The sequence below is a fragment of the Chiloscyllium plagiosum genome, unplaced genomic scaffold, assembly GCF_037043375.1.
Source record: "Chiloscyllium plagiosum isolate Xiang-an unplaced genomic scaffold, Cpla_swu_hap1 HiC_scaffold_18, whole genome shotgun sequence".
Lineage (NCBI taxonomy): Eukaryota > Metazoa > Chordata > Chondrichthyes > Orectolobiformes > Hemiscylliidae > Chiloscyllium > Chiloscyllium plagiosum.
In genome coordinates, this window is record NW_028270156.1 from 11465346 (window position 1) to 11487400 (window position 22055).

At 42.0% G+C, this 22055-nt stretch overlaps 1 protein-coding gene across 1 annotated transcript in view; it reads left to right on the top strand.

Moving 5' to 3' along the window:
- Window positions 1–22055, top strand: part of ano3 (anoctamin 3) — a 571317-nt gene that overhangs the window by 329449 nt on the left and 219813 nt on the right. Inside the window, exon 3 of the mRNA XM_087996305.1 lies at window positions 8474–8662. Within this exon, the coding sequence (XP_087852431.1) occupies window positions 8474–8662 (189 nt within the window). The remainder of the gene's footprint in view (window positions 1–8473; window positions 8663–22055) is intronic.

Sequence of the window (22055 nt, forward strand, 5' to 3'; positions counted from 1 at the left end):
CGCCGACCAGATATCCCAACCCAATCTAGTCCCACCTGCCAGCACCATATCCCTCCAAACCCTTCCTATTCATATACCCATCCAAATGCCTCTTAAATGTTGCAATTGAACCAGCCTCCACCACTTCCTCTGGCAGCTCATTCCATACACATACCACCCTCTGCGTGAAAAAGTTGCCCCTAAGGTCTCTTTTATATCTTTCCCCTCTCACCCTAAACCTATGCCCTCTAGTTCTGGACTCCCCGATCCCAGGGAAAAGACTTTGCCTATTAATCCTATCTATGCCCCTCATAATTTTGTAAACCTCTATAAGGTCACCCCTCAGCCTCTGATGCTCCACTGAAAACAGCCCCAGCCTGTTCAGCCTCTCCCTATAGCTCAAATCCTCCAACCCTTTCAAGTTTCACAACATCTTTCCGATAGGAAGGAGACCAGAATTGCACGCAATATTCCAACAGTGGCCTAACCAATGTCCTGTACAGCCACAACATGATCTCCCAACCCCTGTACTCAATACTATGACCAATAAAGGAAAGCATACCAAATGCCTTCTTCACTATCCTTTCTACCTGTGACTCCAAGGTCTCTTTGTTCAGCAAAACTCCCAAAGACCTTACCATTAATTGTATAAGTCCTGCTAAGATTTGCTTTCCGAAAATGCAGCACCTCGCATTTATCTGAATTAAACTCCATCTGCCACTTCTCAGCCCTTTGGCCCATCTGGTCCAGATCCTGTTGTAATCTGAGGTAACCGTCTTCACTGTCCACTATACCTCCAATTTTGGTGTCATCTGCAAACTTACTAACTATACCTCTTATGCTCGCATCCAAGTCATTTATGTAAATGACAAAAAGTAGAGGACCCAGCACCAATCCTTGTGGCACTCCACTGGTCACAGGCCTCCAGCCTGAAAAACAACCCTCCACCACCTTTGAGCCAGTTCTGTATCCAAATGGCTAGTTCTCCCTGTATTCCATGAGATCTATCCTTGCTAATCAGTCTCCCATGGGGAACCTTGTTGAATGCCTTACTGAAGTCCATATCGATCACATCTACTGCTCTGCTCTCATCAATCTTCTTTGTTACTCCTTCAAAAAACTCAATAAAGTTTGTGAGACATGATTTCCCATGCACAATATGTCCCCTAGTCTTGAAATCCCCCATCTTAAGAAAACGACATCTGCCATTAATCCTATCTATACCCCTCATGATTTTATAAACCTCTCTCAACCTTCTATGCTCCAGTGAAAAAAAGTCCCAGCTTATTCAGACTTTCTTTTTAACTCAAACCGTCCATACCCGGCAACATCCTGGCAAAGATTTCCTGAGATGGTTTATCCTCTACATAATAATTGGACAGCTCCTTAAACTCAACATAAAAAAAATGAGAAATGCTGGTCATGGCCAACCCAAACATAGGTTGCCATTGGCCATTAATCCAGAACCCAGTAAAATAAATATCCTAAAATATTGCTGTCTCATTAAAGAGAGGTGAATGGAGGTGATGAATTATAAATTTTCATGGTATCCTCAGCCAGTGCAGGAATTAAACCATTCCTGTTGTGTGTCTGTGCATTGCAAACCACCATGCAGCCGACTGAGTCAAGCGACTCCTCAGCACAAAGCTGCCAAATCACAGGATTGCAGCAATCACAGTAAACATTTTGTTTGGGTTTTGCAAGTGCAGGGTAGTTACATCCAATGTGTACTCTGTTTGTTACAAACAACTGATGGCACAGAAAGTTTTCTAAAAAAGCTAACCCAAAGGCGCACAATTCAAAATGCAATAACAGATAGTTGACACGTCTCTTACTTGTCAATCGAATTTTAAAACCAAGCCTTACCTAATCTCAATAAAGTGAGCTGAGCTGAAAATGGAATAGTGCTGGCCGTCAAAGAGAGTTTATTGGCTTATCGTATTCAAGTTGAAGCTTGGTAATGTTAAAAAGCTCTGGTGTTATCTTTTCTTTCCTGATGAAATAACCCTGTCAATGTACTATAAAAATAAATTTATGTTGCTTCCCTGATGATCTCTACGGAAAAATGTACAACAGTGATATTTGTGATCTAAATAACGACTTCTGATGCAAAACACTAATAATTTACATTACCTCAGAGAGGCTTGTTTCAAGTGCACTGATATTTATTGGCATCTCCCACATTTTATTGAAGTTTTTTTTTCAAAGAGCTGCTTCCACGATACAATTGGTAACACATCTGGACATGATATCAATGCTGTTATTTATGTTCATTTCAACACACTGTCTTAACGTCTCAAAATTAAATCCAGCTATCTGAGAACAAACACCATCTATTTGAGTGGTTTAACCTTGGAGCTTCTGTTTATTGTATTTGCAATTGGTAATACAAGCCAATATTATCAGTACTGAACACCCCCCATAATATTATGAACAGAATTAATTGCTTCTTGGGCTTTCCTTTCGATAGGATTGCCTTTGCATGTTTCTTTTAGTTTCATACTTGTGCAGGAGGTGGGCAACCCAAACAAAACAGGGAGAAAGCGGTTTTACGAACGGAACCAGCAAGACACAGTAAAACAAACACCTTATCCCCAGCCCATCCCACTATCAATGTCTTTGGTTGTCATGGACTAGAAACTCAACTGGGCTTGCCACATAAACACAGTGGCAACAAGAGTGAGTCAAAGACTTGGAATACTGTGGCGGATAACTCATCTTCTGATTTCCAAAGACTATTCCTGATGAAATGCTGATGCCCAAAACATTGATCTTCCTGCACCTGGGATGCTGCCTGACCTGCTGTGCTTTTCCAACATCACACTCTCGACTCTGATTTCCAGCATCTGTGTCCTCACTTTCTCCTGTCCACCATCCACAAAGCACAAGTCAGGAGTGTGTTGGAATACTCCCCACTTGCCTATGCTTCTCTAACAACACTCAAGAAGCTTGACAGCATCAAAGTTAAAGCAGTCTGCTTGATTGGTACCACATCCACAGACACCCACTCCCCCCGCCACTGGCACTCATTTACAGCAGTGTGTACTATCTACAAGATGCGCTGCAGAAATTCACCAAAGATCCTTAGACAGCACCTTCCAAATGCACGGTACTTCCATCTAGAAAGACACGGGCAACACATACATGGGAACACCATAACCTGCAGGTTCCTCTCTAAGCCACTCGCCATCCTAACTTGGAAATATATCTCCTTCAATGTTGTTGGGTCAAACTCCTGGAACTCCCTCCTCAGTTGGCCTTGTGGGTCTCATTTGGATAGCATTTGGACAGCAGTGGTTCAAAAAGGCAACTAGGGATGGGCAACAAATGCTAGCCTGGCCAGCAATGCCCATGAGTGAATTAAACCAAACAAATGTTTCCCCAAAGATGATAGCTGGCATTTTGCCAATTGATGTGCTTTTACTCTTACAGCACAATTTGTCTGATATCAAACAAAACAGTGCATCAGATCATGGAGGCTATATCTAGCACATTTGAAGTTCCTACAATTCTTTTGCGTCGATTTACAAAACATGATATTGGAAAGTATCCCTGACCAGAAAACTGCTGCTCTGAATCATCAAGTCATCACTCTTTCCGCTAATGGTGCTTGTTTGCAAGCTCTGCAGGTGGCCCTTAATGTTGAATTTATGTTCAAGAACACAAATGGGACTGCCTTCCAAACATACTGACAGCTATTTGCCATGGAAACGAGCAGATCATTATGGAGAATTCCTTCTAAAGTCAGTTTTTCAGAGAATTGCTGCGTGGATCAACAATCATCAAAGGCTTATTTTTGTGATAAATGCATTTTCAGGTCCATTAGTCAAACCTTTTACCATTCTTATTCTTGAGGAACATTTGCTTGAACAGAAGCATTACCTGATGATTCTGCTTTGTGGTTGATTTTCCATTTGACAACTTGCAAATAAGATTCGATGGAAACACATGGGAAACAAAAAACACATTTCACAATCAACACAATTTTGAGCATAATTTGCAGTCAATTTCATTCAGTGTTTGAAATAAACCCCACAGCCTGAAGAGCAAAGGCAGAAAGAAAAATAACAGTAGAGTTTGATTAAAGTAGCCTACTCAATGCATTGTAGAAGGGCTGTTGTGGTACAATGGTACTGTTTCCACCTCTGGGGCAGGAGACCTGCGTTCAAGTCCCATCTGCTTCAGAGGTGTATCATAACATTACTCAACAGATTGATAAGAAGCTTTTTAAAGAGAAAAGCAACATATTTGCCAAAGAATGATTTCAATGTAGTATTCTACACTTCGGGTGTAAAGAGACTTCATTAAACCTGCTTAATTAGTTCTGGGTGGAATGTGAATTCATCGCTTCAATTATAACCAGCTCTTACTTCTCAGTAATTTCTTCATCACAGTGCAACATGCTCCAAGTCAATAATCCTAACTCACTTAAAAAGTAAATTGGCCCATGAATCACATAGTCTTCCAACTCCAATAGCTTGGAGCCAAGTGACACATCTGATTGGACAAATGGGTTATGCTATAGTGAATATATAACTACCAGAATCAATGGCAGAATCGTCAAGAGGTGGTCTGCTATATCTTTAAGCCAGAAACTGGCCGTGTTTGCAGATACTACCAAACCTGGAGACTTCACATATTGGATTTGGGAGGTGGTGATGAAGACTATTGAAACTAGGAAATGAATTATATGAGATGATAAAAAGGTGCATTCAATCCAAAACTATTGCCCTGTACTGAGAGAATGAATTGGTTCAAACACATTGGTAGGTGGCAATGCAGTTGAAATTTAATGGGCTGGGATTTGAGATTGGAAACAGCAGAGTTGACAGCACTTACTATTACTGTTTTGCGAAACTCAGCAATGTCTGGTTTCCAGTCATGTGGTTAATCAGAGATTTTAAATATTACTGCCAATTTATTTTTCTGGTTGCCTGACAATTGGGCAGTTACCTAGAAAAATAAATCAAGGTGGGTCAGTTTGCACCTTCGAATCTGCTTTGTAAATCAGTATGATTATCAAGCTCAATACCTTAACCTTGACTTCACCCCTCCCTACATCCCTTAATCCTTTTAGCCACAAGACCCAAATCTACATGCTTCTTGAAAACACATAATGATTTGGTCTCAACCACTTGCTGTGGAAGTGAATTCTAATGTTTTACAAATATAAATCAATTAGAAATCATTAAATTGACTTGAATTTCCATTTTTACATCACTATTTGAACTTCAAAACCCCTTGAAATCACATTACACATTGTTACATGAGCTGTAAGTAGAACCTTTTTTTAATCATGTGGGGTTCAAGGGCAATGCTGGCTGGTCAAACATTTATTGCCTATCTCTAGTTGCTCTTGAGAAAGTGGTGTCTTCTTGAAGCACTGTAGTTTGCTTGCTGTTGGTAGACTCAAAATGCCCTCAAGGAGGGAATTCCAGGATTTTAACCCAGTCACCCTGAAGGAATGATGATGTATTTCCAAGTCAGGATGGTGAGCAGCTTGTGGTCAGTGTTCCCCTGTAGCTGCTGCCCTTGTCATTTTAGATGAAAATATTCATTGGTTTGGAAGGTGCTAAGAGTCTGTGGTGAATTTCTGCAGTGCGTCTTGTAGATGGTACACATGGCTGCTACTGAACATCAGTAGTGGAGGGAGTTGATGTTTGTGGATGTGGTACCCATCAAGCAGGCTGCTTTGTCTAGTTGGTGTCAGGCTTCTTGAGTGATGTTGGAGCTGCTCCCATCCAGGCAAGTGGGAAGTATTCTATCACGCACCTGACTTGTGCTTTGTAGATGATGGACAAGCTTTGGTGAGTCAGGAGGTGAGTTCCTCACTGCAGTATTCCTAAGCTTTGACCTAATCTTGTAGCCACTCTGTTTATGTGGCAAGTCCAGTTGAGTTTCGGATCAATAGTAATCCCGAAGATATTGATATGTGTTCAATGATGGTAACATCTTTGAATGTCAGGGGGCGGTGGTTAGATTGTTTCTTTACAGAAATGGTCGTTTCCTGGTATTTGTATGGCACAAATGTTACATGCCACTTGTCAGCTCATAACTGGGTACTATCCAGATCTTGTTACATTTGAACACAGACTGCTTCAGAAACATCGTAAATGGTGCTGAACATTGTACAATCATCAGTGAACCTCCTCACTCTGACCTAATGATAGAGGAAAGGTCATTGATGAAACAGCTGAATATGATTGGGCAGAGGGCACCACCCTGAAGAATTCCTGGAGATGTCGTGGAGCTGTGATGTCTGACCTCCAACAACCATAGCTATCTTCCTACATGCTAGGTATGCCTTCAATCAGAAGGGTGTTTGCCTCCTGATACCCATTGATTCCAGTTTAGCTTGGGCTCCCTGATGCCACACTTGGTTGAATGTAGCCTTGCTGTCAAGGGCTGTCACTCTCTCAGCTCTTTTGTCCATGTTTGAACTAAGGCTGTATGAGATCAGGAGCTGAGTGGCCCTGGTGGAACCCAAACTAGGCGTCACTGAGCAGGTTATTGCTGAGCGGGTGCTGCTTGATAGCACTGTTGATGACACTTTCCACCACTTTACTGATGATGGAGAGTAGCCTGATGGATTGGTAACTGGCTAGCTTGGATTTATCTTGTTATTTGTGGAGAGGGCATACTTGGGCAGTTTTCCACATTGTCAGTGTTGTAACTCTAATACTTACAATTGAACAACCATTCTGTAAAAATTAATGATATATTTGTTGAATGTTAAACTTCTCCATTGCAATAGAAACAGTTTCCCTTGATTTTTGAAAGAATACTGAAGTAATTAAAGTTGGAAAATAATAAATTCTATGTTAGTCTCATGGGAGCATTTGTAAAATGTTTTCGAACAGAAGAACTTTTTTTTGCTTACTGATTTGCTGTTTGTGAGAATACTTCAATGTAATTGTTTGCTCAAACTGGTTGCTGTTGTTGGAGATGCCCTGTAGTTAGTATCAGAAATGAATTGACTGTCTGGATTAGGGGAAAACATGCCTCAGTGATTGCTAAGCCTTTTTGGGCACCTTTGAGATGAGAGACAAGCAATGCCAGTTTGCAATTAACTGCAAAATCAAGGTGTGCTTGCATGTGAAAGAGTATTAAACAATACAGTGGGCCCCAATTTATGAATGTCTGACTTGATTTGATTTGATTTATTTATTGTCACATGTACTTAAGTACAGTGAAACATTTTGTTTTGTGAGCAGTACAGGCAGATCATAGCAAACAAGGACAAATAATCTGGATAAAGGGACTGGCGGCATTCTGGCGAAGTTTGCCAAGAATATAAAATTAGGTGGACAGGCAGGTAGTACTGAGGAGGTGGGGAGGCTGTAGAAGGATTTAGACAGTTTAGGAGAGTGGTCCAAGAAATGGCTGATGAAATTCAATGTGAGCAAATGCGAGGTCTTGCACTTTGGGAAAAAGAATGCAGTCATGGACTATTTTCTTAACGGTGAGAAAATTCATAAAGCCAAAGTACAAAGGGATCTGGGAGTGCCAGTCCAGGATTCTGTAAAGGTTGACTTGCAGGTCCAGTCCACGATTAAGAAAGAATGTAATGTTGTCATTTATCTTAAGAGGTTTGGAATATAAAAGCAGTGATGTGCTTCTGAGACTTTATAAAGCTCTAATTAGGTCCCATTTAGAATACTGTGTCCAATTTTGGGCCCCACACCTCAAGAAGGACATAGTGGCACTGGAGCGTGTCCAGCGGAGATTAACAGAGATGATCCCTGGAATGGTAGACCTAACATACGAGAAATGGCTAAGGATCCTGGGAGTTTAGAAGGTTGAGTGGAGATCTAATAGAAACTTAAAAGATGGCTTAGAAGATGGTGGAAGCTGGGAAGCTGTTTCCATTAGGCGGGGAGAGTAGGACCCGTGGGCACAGCCTTAGAATTAGAGGGGGTCAATTTAGAATGTAAATGAGGAGACATTTCTTTCGCCAGAGAGTGGTGGGCCTATGGGATTCACTGTCACACAGTGCAGTGGAGGCCAGGACGTTAAATGTCTTCAAGGCAGAGATTGATAAATTCTTGATCTCGCAAGGAATCAAGGGATATGGGGAGAGTGCAGGTAAGTGGAGTTGAAATGCTCATCAGCCATGATTAAATGGCAGAATGGACTCGATGGGCCGAATGGCCTTACTTCCGCTCCTATGTCTGTGGTCTTATAGCAAACATGAACTTAGAAATGCTCATATCTATGACTACAGTTCCATGCATGGGTGTAATTTTAAATATCTGACATGCAAATGTTTCCTGTCCTTATGAGTGGTTGCTTTCTATCATCCTTATTATTTTACATTGTGTTTGACTTGCATACAAATCAGCTTGCGGATGGATTCAGGAACTCAAGCCATTGGCAATGTGGGAATTGTCTGTACTTGGAGGACCAGCATTTAACATGTTCTTTCGCTGCTGTGCAACAATCAATTGATTAAACAAAAATCATTTTGTAACTATGATTGTGCTTTTTCCTTTAGGAATGAACACAAGTTTTAGTGGCATCATCCACGAACAGCCATTGACCCCATCCCGAAGAAGCTTGCCCTGTTTGGCTCAGAGTCAGACCCTCCCAATCAATCTGAACAGACAGTCTTTACAACAGCCGTCTAATCAGAAGCAGACATTGAGTGCAGAGCCATCTTCCACAAACGTGTCTTACGAGAAAGGTCAGTGGTCCCCAGAAAATGCTCTCCATTAGATTGATGGATGATGCTTTGAAATCTAGCCTATGCTTTGATACAACATGACATGACTCAAGAAATGGTGCTGCTACATTGGAGGGTATTCCAAAGATTTTTTTTTGATCATTTATTTGTATTTTTCATTCATTCATGGGGAGTGGACATCACTGGCCTGGTCAATATTAATTGCCTATCCCCAAATGTCCTGAGGGCTGGTTAAGAAACAGCAGCATTGCTGTCGGTCTAGAGTCACATGTAGGCAGACCAGGTAAGGATGACAGATTTGCTGTCCTAAAGGATATTAGTAAAACAGATGGGATCAGGGGTCACATTAGGTCAGGGTATTTATTCCAGATTTATTGAATTTAAATTTCACTATCTACCCTGGTGAGATTCAAACCCATGTTCCCAAAATGCTATCCTCGGGTTTGGAATTATTATCCCTGTGACATTACCACTTTCCCTTAACCAAGTATCATAAAGACTTTGCATTTCTTTCATGCCTTGCCCGTCATCAAAATTCTAAACTGATTTTAAACAATCTTTTCAATATAGTCACAGATTTTCACTGTCAATTATTGCATTTATATGGCAATGAAGCACAATTCTTTTAATGCACTTAAAAACACTGCATGTTTTGGATTGCTATATTTTATGCATCAATCTCTTCTTTACCACCATTAGCACTGTTTTTGACGTTGCTGTGAGCACTCGCACATCTGTTTAGTTGCTTCAGCTGCGCCCCACCATCAACAGACAAAGAGGGAGTAACAATTAAAAATAAAATGGAAATTATTTTATTAACGCTGAATTTTCCAAAATGGTGAAGCATTTGTTCGTACAATATACAACAGAAAATTGGATTGGTATGGTTCCTTTGACAAAGTAGAACTTCCCCAAGCACTTCATAGGATGTTATCAAACATATTCCTGATGAAGAGCTTATACTCAAAACATTGACTCTTGGATGCTGCCTGACCGGCTGTGCTTTTCCAGTTCCACATTTTTCGACTCTGATCTCCAGCATCTGCAGTCTTCACTTTTTCCTGGTATTAAACACAATTTGACAGCAGGCCACATATGGAGATAGTAACTAAAAGTTTGACCAAAAAGGGGATTTTAAGGAGCATAGTAAAGGAGGAAAGAGAGGGAATGCAAAGATTTGAGGGAATATTTTTCAAAGTTTAAGGCCTTGCTAGATGAATGGTGAAACAATTCGAGAATGTGCAAGAGAAAAATTCGATAAGTGTACTCACATTGAAGGACTGAAAAATGTTACAGAGATAAAGAGGGCCAAGTTTGTGGAGAGATTTGAAAAGAAGAAAGTTTTAAATTGATGCTTTGCTAAACCTGGAAACTGAGGGTTACCAAACAAAGAAATGTTGACTGAGTGGCACAGGGAAGTAAGGAAATGACAGCAGTATGCAAGACGAGGAAGGTGGCCTGCCCCAACCACAACCACTTCCCACCTCTCCTCCCCCAATAAAGCTGGCCCAGTCTGAGGGCTTACAGCTCTACAATTTCAGTACAGTCCACACTTTTAGAGGACAGTGCAGTTGGTGCATATTGAGAGAGAGAGAGAGAGAGAGAGACAGAGAGAAAGAGAGAGAGAGAGAGAGAGAGAGCCTCATTCAACAGAACCGCACAATGAACTAAGAGCTCTGGTGCAAAAAGAGGTCATTTGACCCATTGTGTCTGCACCACTCACCAAGTAAGCATCATGGCTTAGTGTATATTCTCCTTAATTCCCCGTTCCTTTTATGTCCCACGCCATCTTGAGTGCCTCAATTGCACACGCTTCCACCTCACTTCCAGGCAGTGCATTCCAAACCCAAACCATTCAGGTCAACTTAAACTTGTTTCTTCTGCAAATAGCTTGAAAGCAGAGTTAATGTTGAATAGTTGGAGCCAGGAAGATGGCCCTCTATGGGTGATAGGAGACGAATTGTCATAATTCTTTCATTGGTCTTGCTGGCAAGGCTGGTGTTTGTGGTCCATCTCTAATTTCCATTGATCCGAAGCCCCTTTGCAAGATAGTTCAGAGTCAACCGCAGTGCTTTGGGTATAGAGTCACATGTAGGCCAAACCAGGTAAAATGAGCAAATTTCCTTTTCTAAAGGGTATTAGTGAAGCACTTCGATTTTTTTTTTGTTCAGGACAATTGGTGATTCTTGTCATGGCTAAATTTCTATTCCAGATTTATTGATTGAATTCAAATCCCATGCCGCCCTCATGGGATTTGAACCCATATCCTCTAAGAATTAGCCTGGACTTTTGGATTGCCATGCCAATGACGTTACTACAATGTCACTGCCTCCCCATCATCTGGTCACATGATTAGTTGTTGTGGTGCACTAGCAGAGATTTAGACCATCAAGGGTGGTCTCCTTATCCACATCAGCCTTATGGAAGGCTCCACAGAGCTCTCCACAAATTCCATCTGAAGCAAAACACCCAGGAAGATTGAAAGTAGTTCTTGGCTGAGCCCTTGAGTGCTTCAGTTGGCTTCCTGATGAGTGGTCTTGCTGCTAGATTTGAAACCATGGGTAACACATTGCAGCATTAAGAAGGGATGAAGCTCTCCTTTGGACACCACACTGCCAACTCACCCACTTCCCATTTCCAAAGGGCTGGAAGAATTTAAGCCATTAACTATGATCCTGTCTCCGCCGACAGCTTCTGAATCTCTGAACATGAACAGTGTTTTCATGGATAATACAACGGATGAAAGAAATGGAGAATTTCAAAAGGGAAATGAATAAGGGGCAGGCTAGGTAGATATACATGAGAAATGAATATGGAACATCCAAAGCTAGGCTACACTGGATAGCTAAGGATATTGATGAGAAAATAGGAAAAAAAGGAGGCATTTAATGCACTGAGAATTCCAATATCAGTTTACCTTTTACAGCATCGTCTCTGCTGGGCACAAATTTATTTAGGAAGATTATGCAACTTTTATTGTCCTAATATATATTCCTGTGTATGGATTATTATAGGGAAATGCATGACAATATATCAAGGTTGCCTACAGTAATTGAGATTTGAGCACAGTCTCATCATCCAAGCCAGAAGCAAAGGATGATAGTTATTAGATAATGATTTTGAACAATTGCTAATGCATACAATACTGTGTTTTCTTTGTTGGCATTTAAAATGCAATTGTAATACTCGTGGGCAATAAATGTGTTAATTGGTAATTTCCTGACAAAATGTAGACATGAAATTAGTTGTTTACAATTATCTATGAAGTAAATATTTCAGTTTTCACTTTGACTAGCCTCCTGTTATGTCCATAACTGAATTGCTGGAAGTTTCAACTTCATTGGAATGAGAAACAGGAGCTAGCAAATTGAGAGTCAATTATAGACGGGTCATGCAGGAACCAACAACATATGGAGGGATGGCTTGGAGGATTTGCTGAATCAGCTTCAGGAGTTAGAGGGTAGACTGAAATGCAGAGCCTCCGAGGTGGGAATCTCAGAAATATGACCTGTGCCATGAGCTTTACCATTTAGGCAAAGGCAGATCAGGGAGGTAAATGCATGGCTTCATAGATGTATAGAAGGGAGGGGTTCAGATTACTGGGACATGGGCATCACTTTTGGAAAGGAGAAAGCTGTTCAGAAGAGATGGGCTCTTGAGCAATAATGGAACTAATCTCCTGGCTGAGAGAGGAAACAGCGAATTTACATTTGCTGGGCAGGGAGTGGAAAGTAGAAAGTTTTGCAAGTACCAGAGAGGATAAGACCATAAGACATAGGAGGGAAGTAAGGCCATTCAGCCCATCAAGTCCTCTCTGTCAGTCAATCATGGCTGATGGGCATTTCAATGCCACTTACCCGCACTCTCCCCATGTCTGTTAATTCCTTGCGAGATTAAGAATTCACAATCTCTGCCTTGAAGACATTTGACGTCTCGGCCTCCACTGCGCTACGTGGCAATAACTTCCACAGGCCCACCATTCTCTGGCTGAAGAAATGTCTCCTCATTTCCGTTTTAAATTGACCCCCTCTAATTCTAAGGCTGTGCCCACGGGTCCTAATCTTCCCACCTAAAAGAAACAAATTCCCAGCGTCCACCCTTTCTAAGCCATGCATTATCTTGCAAGTTTCTGTTAGATTTCCCCTCACCCTTCTAAACTCTAATGAATGCAATCCCAGGATCCTCAGCCATTTTTTGTATGTTAGACCGACATTCCAGGTGTCATCCACGTGAATCTCTGCTGGATATGCTCCAGTGCCACTATGTCCTTCCTGAGGGGTGGGGCCCAAAACTGGACACAGTATTCTAAATGAGGCCTAACCAGAGCATTATAAAGTCTCAGAAACACATTACTGCTTTTATATTCCAACCCTCTTGAGATAAATGACAACATTACATTTGCTTTCTTAACAACGGACTCAACCTGCAAGTCAACCTTTAGAGAATCCTGGACTAGCACTCCCAGATCTCTTTGTACTTTGGTTTTATGAATTTTCTCGCCATTTAGAAAATAGTCCATGCCTGTATTCTTTTTTCCAAAGCACAAAATCTCGCATTTGCTCACATTGAATTTTATTAATCATTTTTTTGACCATTCTCCTAAACTGTCTAAATCTTTCTGCAGCCTCCCCACCTCCTCAGTACTACCTGCCTGTCTACCTAACTTTGTATCATCGACGAACCTCACCAGAATGTCCCCAGTCCCTTCACCCAGATCATTAATATATGAAGTGAACAGCTGCGGCCACAACACTGAACCCTGAGGGACACCACTAGTCACCAGCTGCCATTCTGAAAGAACCTTTTATCCCAACTCTCTGCCTTCTGTCAGACAGCCAATCCTCAATCCATGCCAGTAGCTCACCTTGAACACCATGGGCCCTCACCTTGCTCAGTAGCCTCCCGTGAGACAGCTTATCAAAGGCCTTTTGGAAGTTTGGGTAGATAACATCCACTGGGTTTCCCTGGTCTAACCTACTTGTCACCTCTTCAAAGAACTCCAACAGGCACGACCTCCCCTTACTAAATCCATACTGACTTGTTCTAATCCGACCCTGCACTTCCAAGAATTTAGAAATCTCATCCTTAATGATGGATTCTAGAATTTTACCAACATCTGAGGTAAGCCTAAACGGCCTGTACTTTTCCATCTTTTGTCTTGATCCTTTCCTGAACAGTGATTTTCCAATCATCTGGGACTTTCTCTGACTCCAGTGATTTTTGAAAGATTACAACCAACACCTCTGCTATTTCTTCAGCCAGCCCTCTTAGAACTCTAGGATGTAGCCCATCAGGGCCAGGAGATTTATCAATTTTTCAACCTTTTAACTTTTCTAGCACTTTTTCTTTTGTAATGGCTATCATACTCAACTCTGCCCCTTGACTCTCCTTAATTGTTGGGATATTGCTCATGTCTTCCACTGTGAAGACTGACACAAAATATTTATTAAGTTCTTCAGCTATTTCCTTATCTCCCAGCACTAGCCTTCCTGCATCAATTTGGAGCGGCCCAATGTCTACTTTTGCCTCTCATTTATATCTTGTGTATTGAAAGAAACTTTTACTATCATTTCTAATATTACTGGCTAGCTTACCTTCATATTTGATCCTCTCCTTCCTTGTTTCTCTCTTTGTTATCCTCTGTTTGTTTTTGTAGTCTTCCAAATCTTTTGATTTCCGAGTGCTCTTGACCATTTTATAGGCTCTGTCTTTTTCTATGATACATTTTCTGGCTTCCTTTGTCAGGTTTGGCTGTCGAATTCACCCTCACCACCATCTCCCCCCCCCACTCCCCACCGGACGATAGTCTTTCTTTTTTTTAGGATGAGCCTCTGTACTGTGTTCTCAATTACACCCAAACAACTCCTGCCATTGTTGCTCTACTGTCTTCCCCGCTAGGCTCTGCTTCCAGTCAATTTTCATCAGTTCCTCTCTCATGCCCCTGTAATTACCTTTATTTAACTGTAACACCATTACATCTGATTTTGCCTTCTCTCTTTCAAACTGCAGACTGAACTCTACCATATTATGATCGCTACCTCCTAAGTGTTCCCCTACTTTAAGATTTTTTATAAAGTCTTGCTCAATACAGAGCACTAGGTCCAGAATAGCCTGCTCCCTGTGGGCCCCATCACAAGCTGTTCCAATAAACCATCCTGTAAGCATTCCATGAATTCACTTTCTTTGGATCCACCGGCAACATTATTCACCCAGTCCATTTGCATATTGAAGTCCCCCATGATCACCATGACCTTGCCTTTCTGACATGCCCTATCTATTTCCTGATCCTGACCACTGTTGGGAGGTCTGTACATAACTCCCATTATGATTTTTTTTGCCTTTGTGGTTCCTCAACTCCACCCACACAGACTCCAAATCATCTAACCCTATGTCATTCTGTGCCATAGACTGAATTTTATTCTTAACTAACAAGGCAACCCCACCTTCCTGTCTTTTCGATAAGTTATAAATCCTTGGATGTTGAACTGCCAATCCTGAACCCCCTGCAAACAAGTCTCTGTGATGCCTACCACATCATAATCATTCACGATGATTTGTGCTGTTAATTCATCTACTTTGTTACAAATACTATGAGCATTCGGGTAAAGACCCTTAATGCTAATTTTCTTATCCTCAAAGTTTCCATCACCTTTCATAATATGTGCTACGTTATCCTTCCTTTTAGCTTCATTCCTAGTCTGCCTTGAACTTAAACCTTACCCACATGCTAACCTGCTGCTTATCTTTCTGCTTGACTCCACACTCCCTGTTGCTTTTGCTTTCCCTTCACCCTGACTCACAAGTTTAAAGTCTTACTGATTACCCTATTTATCGTCTTGGCCAGAATATTGGTTCCAGATCGGTTAGTGGAGACTGTCTCATCGGAACATATCGCCCTGGTTCCAAAGCTGATGTCAATGTCCCATGAAATTGAAATCCCTCTCTCCCACACCAATCTTTTAGCCACATGTTTACTTCCCTAATTTCTTCTCTTGTTGTGCCAATCAGCATGTGGCTCAGGCAGTAATCCAGAGGCTATGACCCTGGAGGACCAGTTCTTCGATTTCCTTCCTAGTGCTTGATAATCCCCAAACAGGACCTCCTTCCTAGCATTGTCTATGTTGTTTGTGCCAACGTGGACCACAACACCTGGATCTTCTCCCTCCCGCTCCAATATCCTTTCAAGCCGGTCGGAGATGTCCTGCACCCTGACATTGGGCAGGCAGTACACCACGTGGGACTCCCAATCCAGCTCAAAAAGGATACTATCTGGCCCCTAATTATTGAATCCCCTATAACAGCTACTTATCTTTTTGCTCTCCCCTCTTCAATAACCTTCAATACCATGGTGCCATGGTCAGCTGGCTCACCCTGTCCACAGCCCTTTTCCTCATCCATACAGGGAGCAAAAATCTCATACCTGTTGTACAAGGTCAAGGGCTGAGGCTCCTCCACTCCTGAACTCAGAATCCCCCTACCTGCCTCACTTACAGTCACGATAAAAGGTAGGGGGGAGGGAATTTAGGGGAGGGGCGCTGGGAATACGATAGGTCTCAGCCTGCTCCTGCCCCACTGAACTCATCTCTGCAGCCCTGCCATATTTTCACCATCCCTCCAGACCTCTCCCTCTCTGAGGATGAACGATCAGTCCTCAGCAGAGGCCTCACCTTCATCCCCCTACGCTCCCGGATCAATGAGTTTGACACGCGGCGAGACATCGAGCATTTCTTCCATCGCCTTCGCCTCCGCGCCTACTTCTTAAACTTTTAATCAATCACATGATGCACAAGAAATATCAATTGAAATGCCTTACCTTAGCAACACATGAGAGTCCTTTTTTCGGTGAGTGGAGGAGGGCAGTGGGAGACACTACACATCTTGGGATTCAGCCACTGCCAAAATGTATTCCTGAAACTCCTGAGGTAAGTTTTTATATTTAAAAATTATCTTCCTGTTCGGCCACTGGTCCTCGCTATTGCTCATCTCACTCCAACTGCCACCGACAAAATGAAGAAGCAAGAGAAGAGAGAAGATGGGGTCAAGGGAAAGGAGGAGATGGAAGTGAGCTTGAGTGTTGACACCGATTAAAGAAATGGTTGCATTCCAGAACAAGATCAGGGCATGGTTAAATTGTATGTATGTAAATGCATGGAGTATGATGAGCAAAATTAGGGAACTGGAAGCAGAAATTGCTTGGGGAGGATATGACATAGTAACACATTGGCCCAAGCCAGAACAGTACTTAACATCTGGGGTTATAAAGCCCTCAGTAAGAACAGAGTGTGTTAGAAAGGAAGATGGTGTAGCAGTGTTGGTGACACAGGCCGTGGATGAGGGTAGTGCTGTGGATGTTGTGTATTTAGATTTTCAGAAGCATTTGATACCATGCTACATGGCAGGTTGGTTAACAAATTCAAGATGCTTGCGATTGATGGGTCTATGGAGGCATGGATTAGAAGTTGGCTAAAATGGGAACCTGAGGGTAGGTATAGACAAGCCTTTCTTAAATAGGAGATGAGTTGAAAGTTGTGTTCCCCAGGGATCGGTTTTGGGACCCTTGCTGTTTCTGATTTATACAAACAATTTGGAGATGGGTGCTCAGTGCAATAATCTCTAATTTTGCAGATGGTACTAAGCTAGGGAGAATAGTGAATTGTGACGATGATGCTGGGTGACTTCAGAGGGACGGTGTCTCAGTGGTTAGCACTGCTACCTCATAGCACTAGGGACCCGGGTTTGATTCCAGCCTCAGGTGACTGTCTGTGTGGAGTTTGCACCTACTCCCGTGTCTCTGTGGGTTTCCTCCAGGTGCTCTGGTTTCCTCCCACAGTCCAAAGATGTGCAGGTTAGGTGGATTGGCAATGGTAAATTGCCCATAGTGTCCAGGGATGTGTAAGCTAAATGACCTGATTCCACACTGTAGGAATTCTATGATACAATGGCAAGTTGGCCAAATGGACAGACACCTGACAGATGAATTTCAATACAGAGAGATGTGATAAATGCATTTAAGTATGAGAAACATGAGGGAACAATCCAGGCTCAATGGTTCAACATTCAGGGGAGTACAGGAGCAGAGGGATCTTGGAGATCATGTGCATGATTCTCTTACAGTGGCCAGGCATGTTGAAACATTTATTGAGAAGGTGTATAAGATCCTTTGGTTGATAAATAGAGGATAGAATATAAAAGCAAGGAAGTGATGGTGCATCTCTACAAACCTTTGGTCAGGCCACATTTGTAATATTGTGTTCAGTTCTCGACACCTTCTTTATGGAAGGATGTTCAACCCTGGAGAAAGTGTGAAGGAGATTTACTAGAATGATACTGGAATGAGGGATTTTAGATCCAAGTAAAGGATTGAATTCCATTTGCCACTGATCAGCCCATCTGACCAGCCCATCTCTATCCTCCTGTAAGCTAAAGCTATCTCACTCATCATTTGCTACCCCACCAATCATTGAATCATTCACAATTTAGCAATAATAATCTTGTTATTTCTGTGATTATTCATCTTGTTCCACTACACCAACGTAAAATTATTTTCCCACTTGCTATCCAGAGCTGATTTAATTTCAGAGTGAAGCTTATGTTAGTATTGCAGTGCGGACATTGGTCTGTCAAACTGAAACAATTTCACTTAGTTCCTTTGTCACTCCCTGTGGAGGATGACCAAAAGTAATCATATTCTAGACTTTCCTGTAGAACTAAACCGTACTAAGTTGTGATGATCAAAATTAATGCTGAATCATTACTGCGTTCGTCTTTCAGCTGATGCAGAACCTAACCAAAGCAATGATGCAATTAGTGCTAATCTTTCTCTCATGCAATCACTCGAGGCAATGAACAGGTCTGACTTCCGTCACTAAATGTAAGGGTTTTATTAAATGAGGCAATGCTATGGTTTGGTGGCATGATGGCTCAGTGGTTAGTACTGCTGCCTCACAGCACTAGGGACTTGGGGTCAGTTTCACCCTCGGTGACTGTCTATGTGAAGTTTGCACATGCACTGGTTTCCTTCCACAGTACAAATATGGCTATGTGGGTGGGCCATACTAAATTTCCCATAGTGTCTAGGTAGATTAACCATTTGGAGTGCAGGGTTACAGAATTGGGGTGAGTCTGGGTAGGATGCTGTTCTGAGGGTCAGATGGACTTGATGGGCTGAATGGCCTACTTCTACACTGTAAGGATTCTATTCACTGGTGGTAATGTCATGAGACTTGCTAACCCAGAACTTGGTAAACACTCCAGATGTGTTTCAATCCCATCGCAGCCACAGGTGGAATTTAAATGTGATTACAAGATGTGTAATTTAAAGGCTGTTTGCTGCAGTAGTCACCATAACCTTATGATCAATCGTTGTAAAAAACATCCATGTTGTTCACTTGTAAAGGAAATTTGCCATTGTTACCTAGTCTGGCCTATGTATGACCCACTGTAAGATTGTTGAGTCTTACCTGTCTTCTCCATTAGGCCATTCTGTTCAAGGACAATAATGATTGAGCATGATATGCTGATCTTGGCACATATCCTGTGACAGAGTAAATAAAAGATATAATTCAGCCAGCAGTATTTTTCTTAACATTAATTCAGTGGATTTGGGTATCACTAGCTAGATAGCATTTGTTGCCTATCACCGATTAGCCTTGAGAAGGTGATAGTGAGTAACTTTCTGCAGTTGATTTGTTCTATGTACGTCTACTTAGATGCCATTAATGAGGGAGTTCCAGGATTTTGACCCAGCGCCAGTGAAGGAACGGTGATATACTTTCAAGTCAGGACAGTGAATGACTTAGGGAGGACCTTGCAGGTGGTTGTACTCCCATGCATCTGCTGCTCTTGTCCTTTTAAAGTGATCATGGGTCATGGTTACTGAGTGACCCCTGGTGAATTTCTGCAATGCTTCTTGTAGATGGTACACACTGCTGCTACTGAGTATTGGTGTGGAGAGTTTAAATGTATGACTCTGTGCCAGTCAATTAGATTGCATTGTCCTGGATGGTATAAAGCTTCTTGAGTGTTGTTGGAGGTGCACCCATCCAGGCAAGCGGGTGGAAGATACTCCATCATACATCTGCCTTGGGCCTTGACAGGCTTTGGATAATCAGGAGGTGAGTTACTCGCTGCAGGATCCCTAGTCTGTGATCTGCTCTTGTAACATGTACTTAGCTAGCCCAGTTCAGTTCTTTGTCAATGGTAACCACCAGGATGTTGGTAGCAGAAGATTAAGCAATGGTAATATTGTTGAATACAAAAGGATGATGGTTAGATTCTCTTGTGTTGGAGATGGCCATTGCCTGGTGTTTGTGTGGCTCAAATTTTGTTTATCTCTTGTCAATGTAAGCCTAAATGTTGCCCAGTTCTTAGTTCATTTGTAAATGGATTCCTTCAGATTCAAGGGTGAGTGGTGCTGAACATTTTACCAGTGAACATCCGCACTTCTGACCTTTATATGGGGAGAAGCTTATTGATGAAACGGCTGAAGATTGTTAGGCCGAAGATACTACCTTGAGGAAAAAGGGTGTTTGTCACAATGATAATGTCCTGACCTCTGACTTAAGAATACAGGTTCACATTGCTTCTGCACTACTGATGTGTAATAACATCTCAACACATTGATTAGAAAATGCCTTGAATGCGGCAGGACAGATTAACACAACAGTTGACCTGAGGCATTCCTGTAGGGATGTCTTGGAGCTGAAAAGGCTGACCTCCCCAAGCCACAGACATCTTCCTTCATGCGAGGTACAGTTTTTGAGATGTTTGTGACTGTAGGAAGGCAGAATGTATTGTCTAAATTACCTAGTTTAGCTGACAATATGAGAGCCAACTATTTGCGATATATTCTGCAGATTACTTTTATTTGAAATTAATAACATCAATGGATGTATATGTATTGATGTGGAGAACTAATTTCCCCCCAAAATATTACAATTCCAGTTCAAATTGTTTCCCTTACATTAAATTATATGTCAGTGTAAATAATTCAGTACCAGCTTGGACCCATATGTAACAAAACCCATAAAGAAAAGGAATTGTTAATCAGGTTACACAGGATTCACCCTGCGCCTGTAGAGTTGTCTAGAGCATTGTAAATTTTACAACTACTCATTAGACATTTCCTCGAGAGAAACTATTCTCCAAATATAGCTCTTGCTTCCACAGGATTTCATTTTTTTTAATAGAATTTATTAATTTATTTTTGATGTTTTGTATTTTCATGGAATTATCACACTTTAGAACATAGGAGGCCAAAAAAACCCCACAATGATCCTTATTCTGTTTCCTTGAAAGAAATGTTGCACCGTGGGCGGCACGGTGGCACAGTGGTTAGCACTGCTGCCTTACTGCGCTAGAGACCCGGGTTCAATTCCCGCCTCAGGCGACTGACTGTGTGGAGTTTGCACATTCTCCCCGTGTCTGCGTGGGTTTCCTCCGGGTGCTCCGGTTTCCTCCCACAGTCCAAAGATGTGCAGGTCAGGTGAATTGGCCATGCTAAAGTTGCCCGTAGTGTTAGGTAAGGGGTAAATGTAGGGGTATGGGTGGGTTGTGCTTCGGCGGGGCGGTGTGGACTTGTTGGGCCGAAGGGCCTGTTTCCACACTGTAAGTAATCTAATCTAATACTTTACCCACCTTTTTCTATCTCCACACTGAAATGTAAAAACCAAAGAACTGCTAATGCTGGAAATCAGAAACAAAGATATTAGACTGGAAAGGATCGAGGTTAGTTACGCACAGGTGTTATCAATTCTAGAAGGAGTGAAAGTAGACAAGTCCCCTGGGCCGAATGGGATTTATCTGAGGATTCTCTGGGAAGCTAGGGAGGAGATAGCAGAGCCTTTGGCTTTGATATTTGAGTCATCATTGTCTACAGGTTTAATACCTGAGGACTGGAGGATTGCAAATGTTGTGCCCTTGTTCAAGAAGGGCAGCAGAGATGACCCAGGTAATTATAGACCAGTGAGCCTTACTTCTGTTGAAGGAAAGGTTTTGGAAAGGATTATAAGAGATAAAATTTATAGTCATCTAGCAAGTAACAATTTGATTTCAGATAGTCAAAATTGTTTCGTCAAGGGCAGGTTGTGTCTCACAAACCTCATTGAGTTTTTTGAGAAGGTGACCAAGCATGTAGATGAGGGTAGGGCAGTTGATGTGGTATACATGGACTTCAGTAAAGCCTTTGATAAGGTTCCACATGGTAGGCTGATGGAGAAAATGCAGAGGCATGGGATTGAGGGTGATTTAGCAGTTTGGATTAGAAACTGGCTTTCTGGAAGAAGGCAGCAAGTGGTGGTGTATGGAAAATATTCAGTCTGGAGTCCAGTTACTAGTGGTGTGCCACAGCGATCTGTTTTTGGACCACTGCTATTTGTCACTTTTATAAATGACT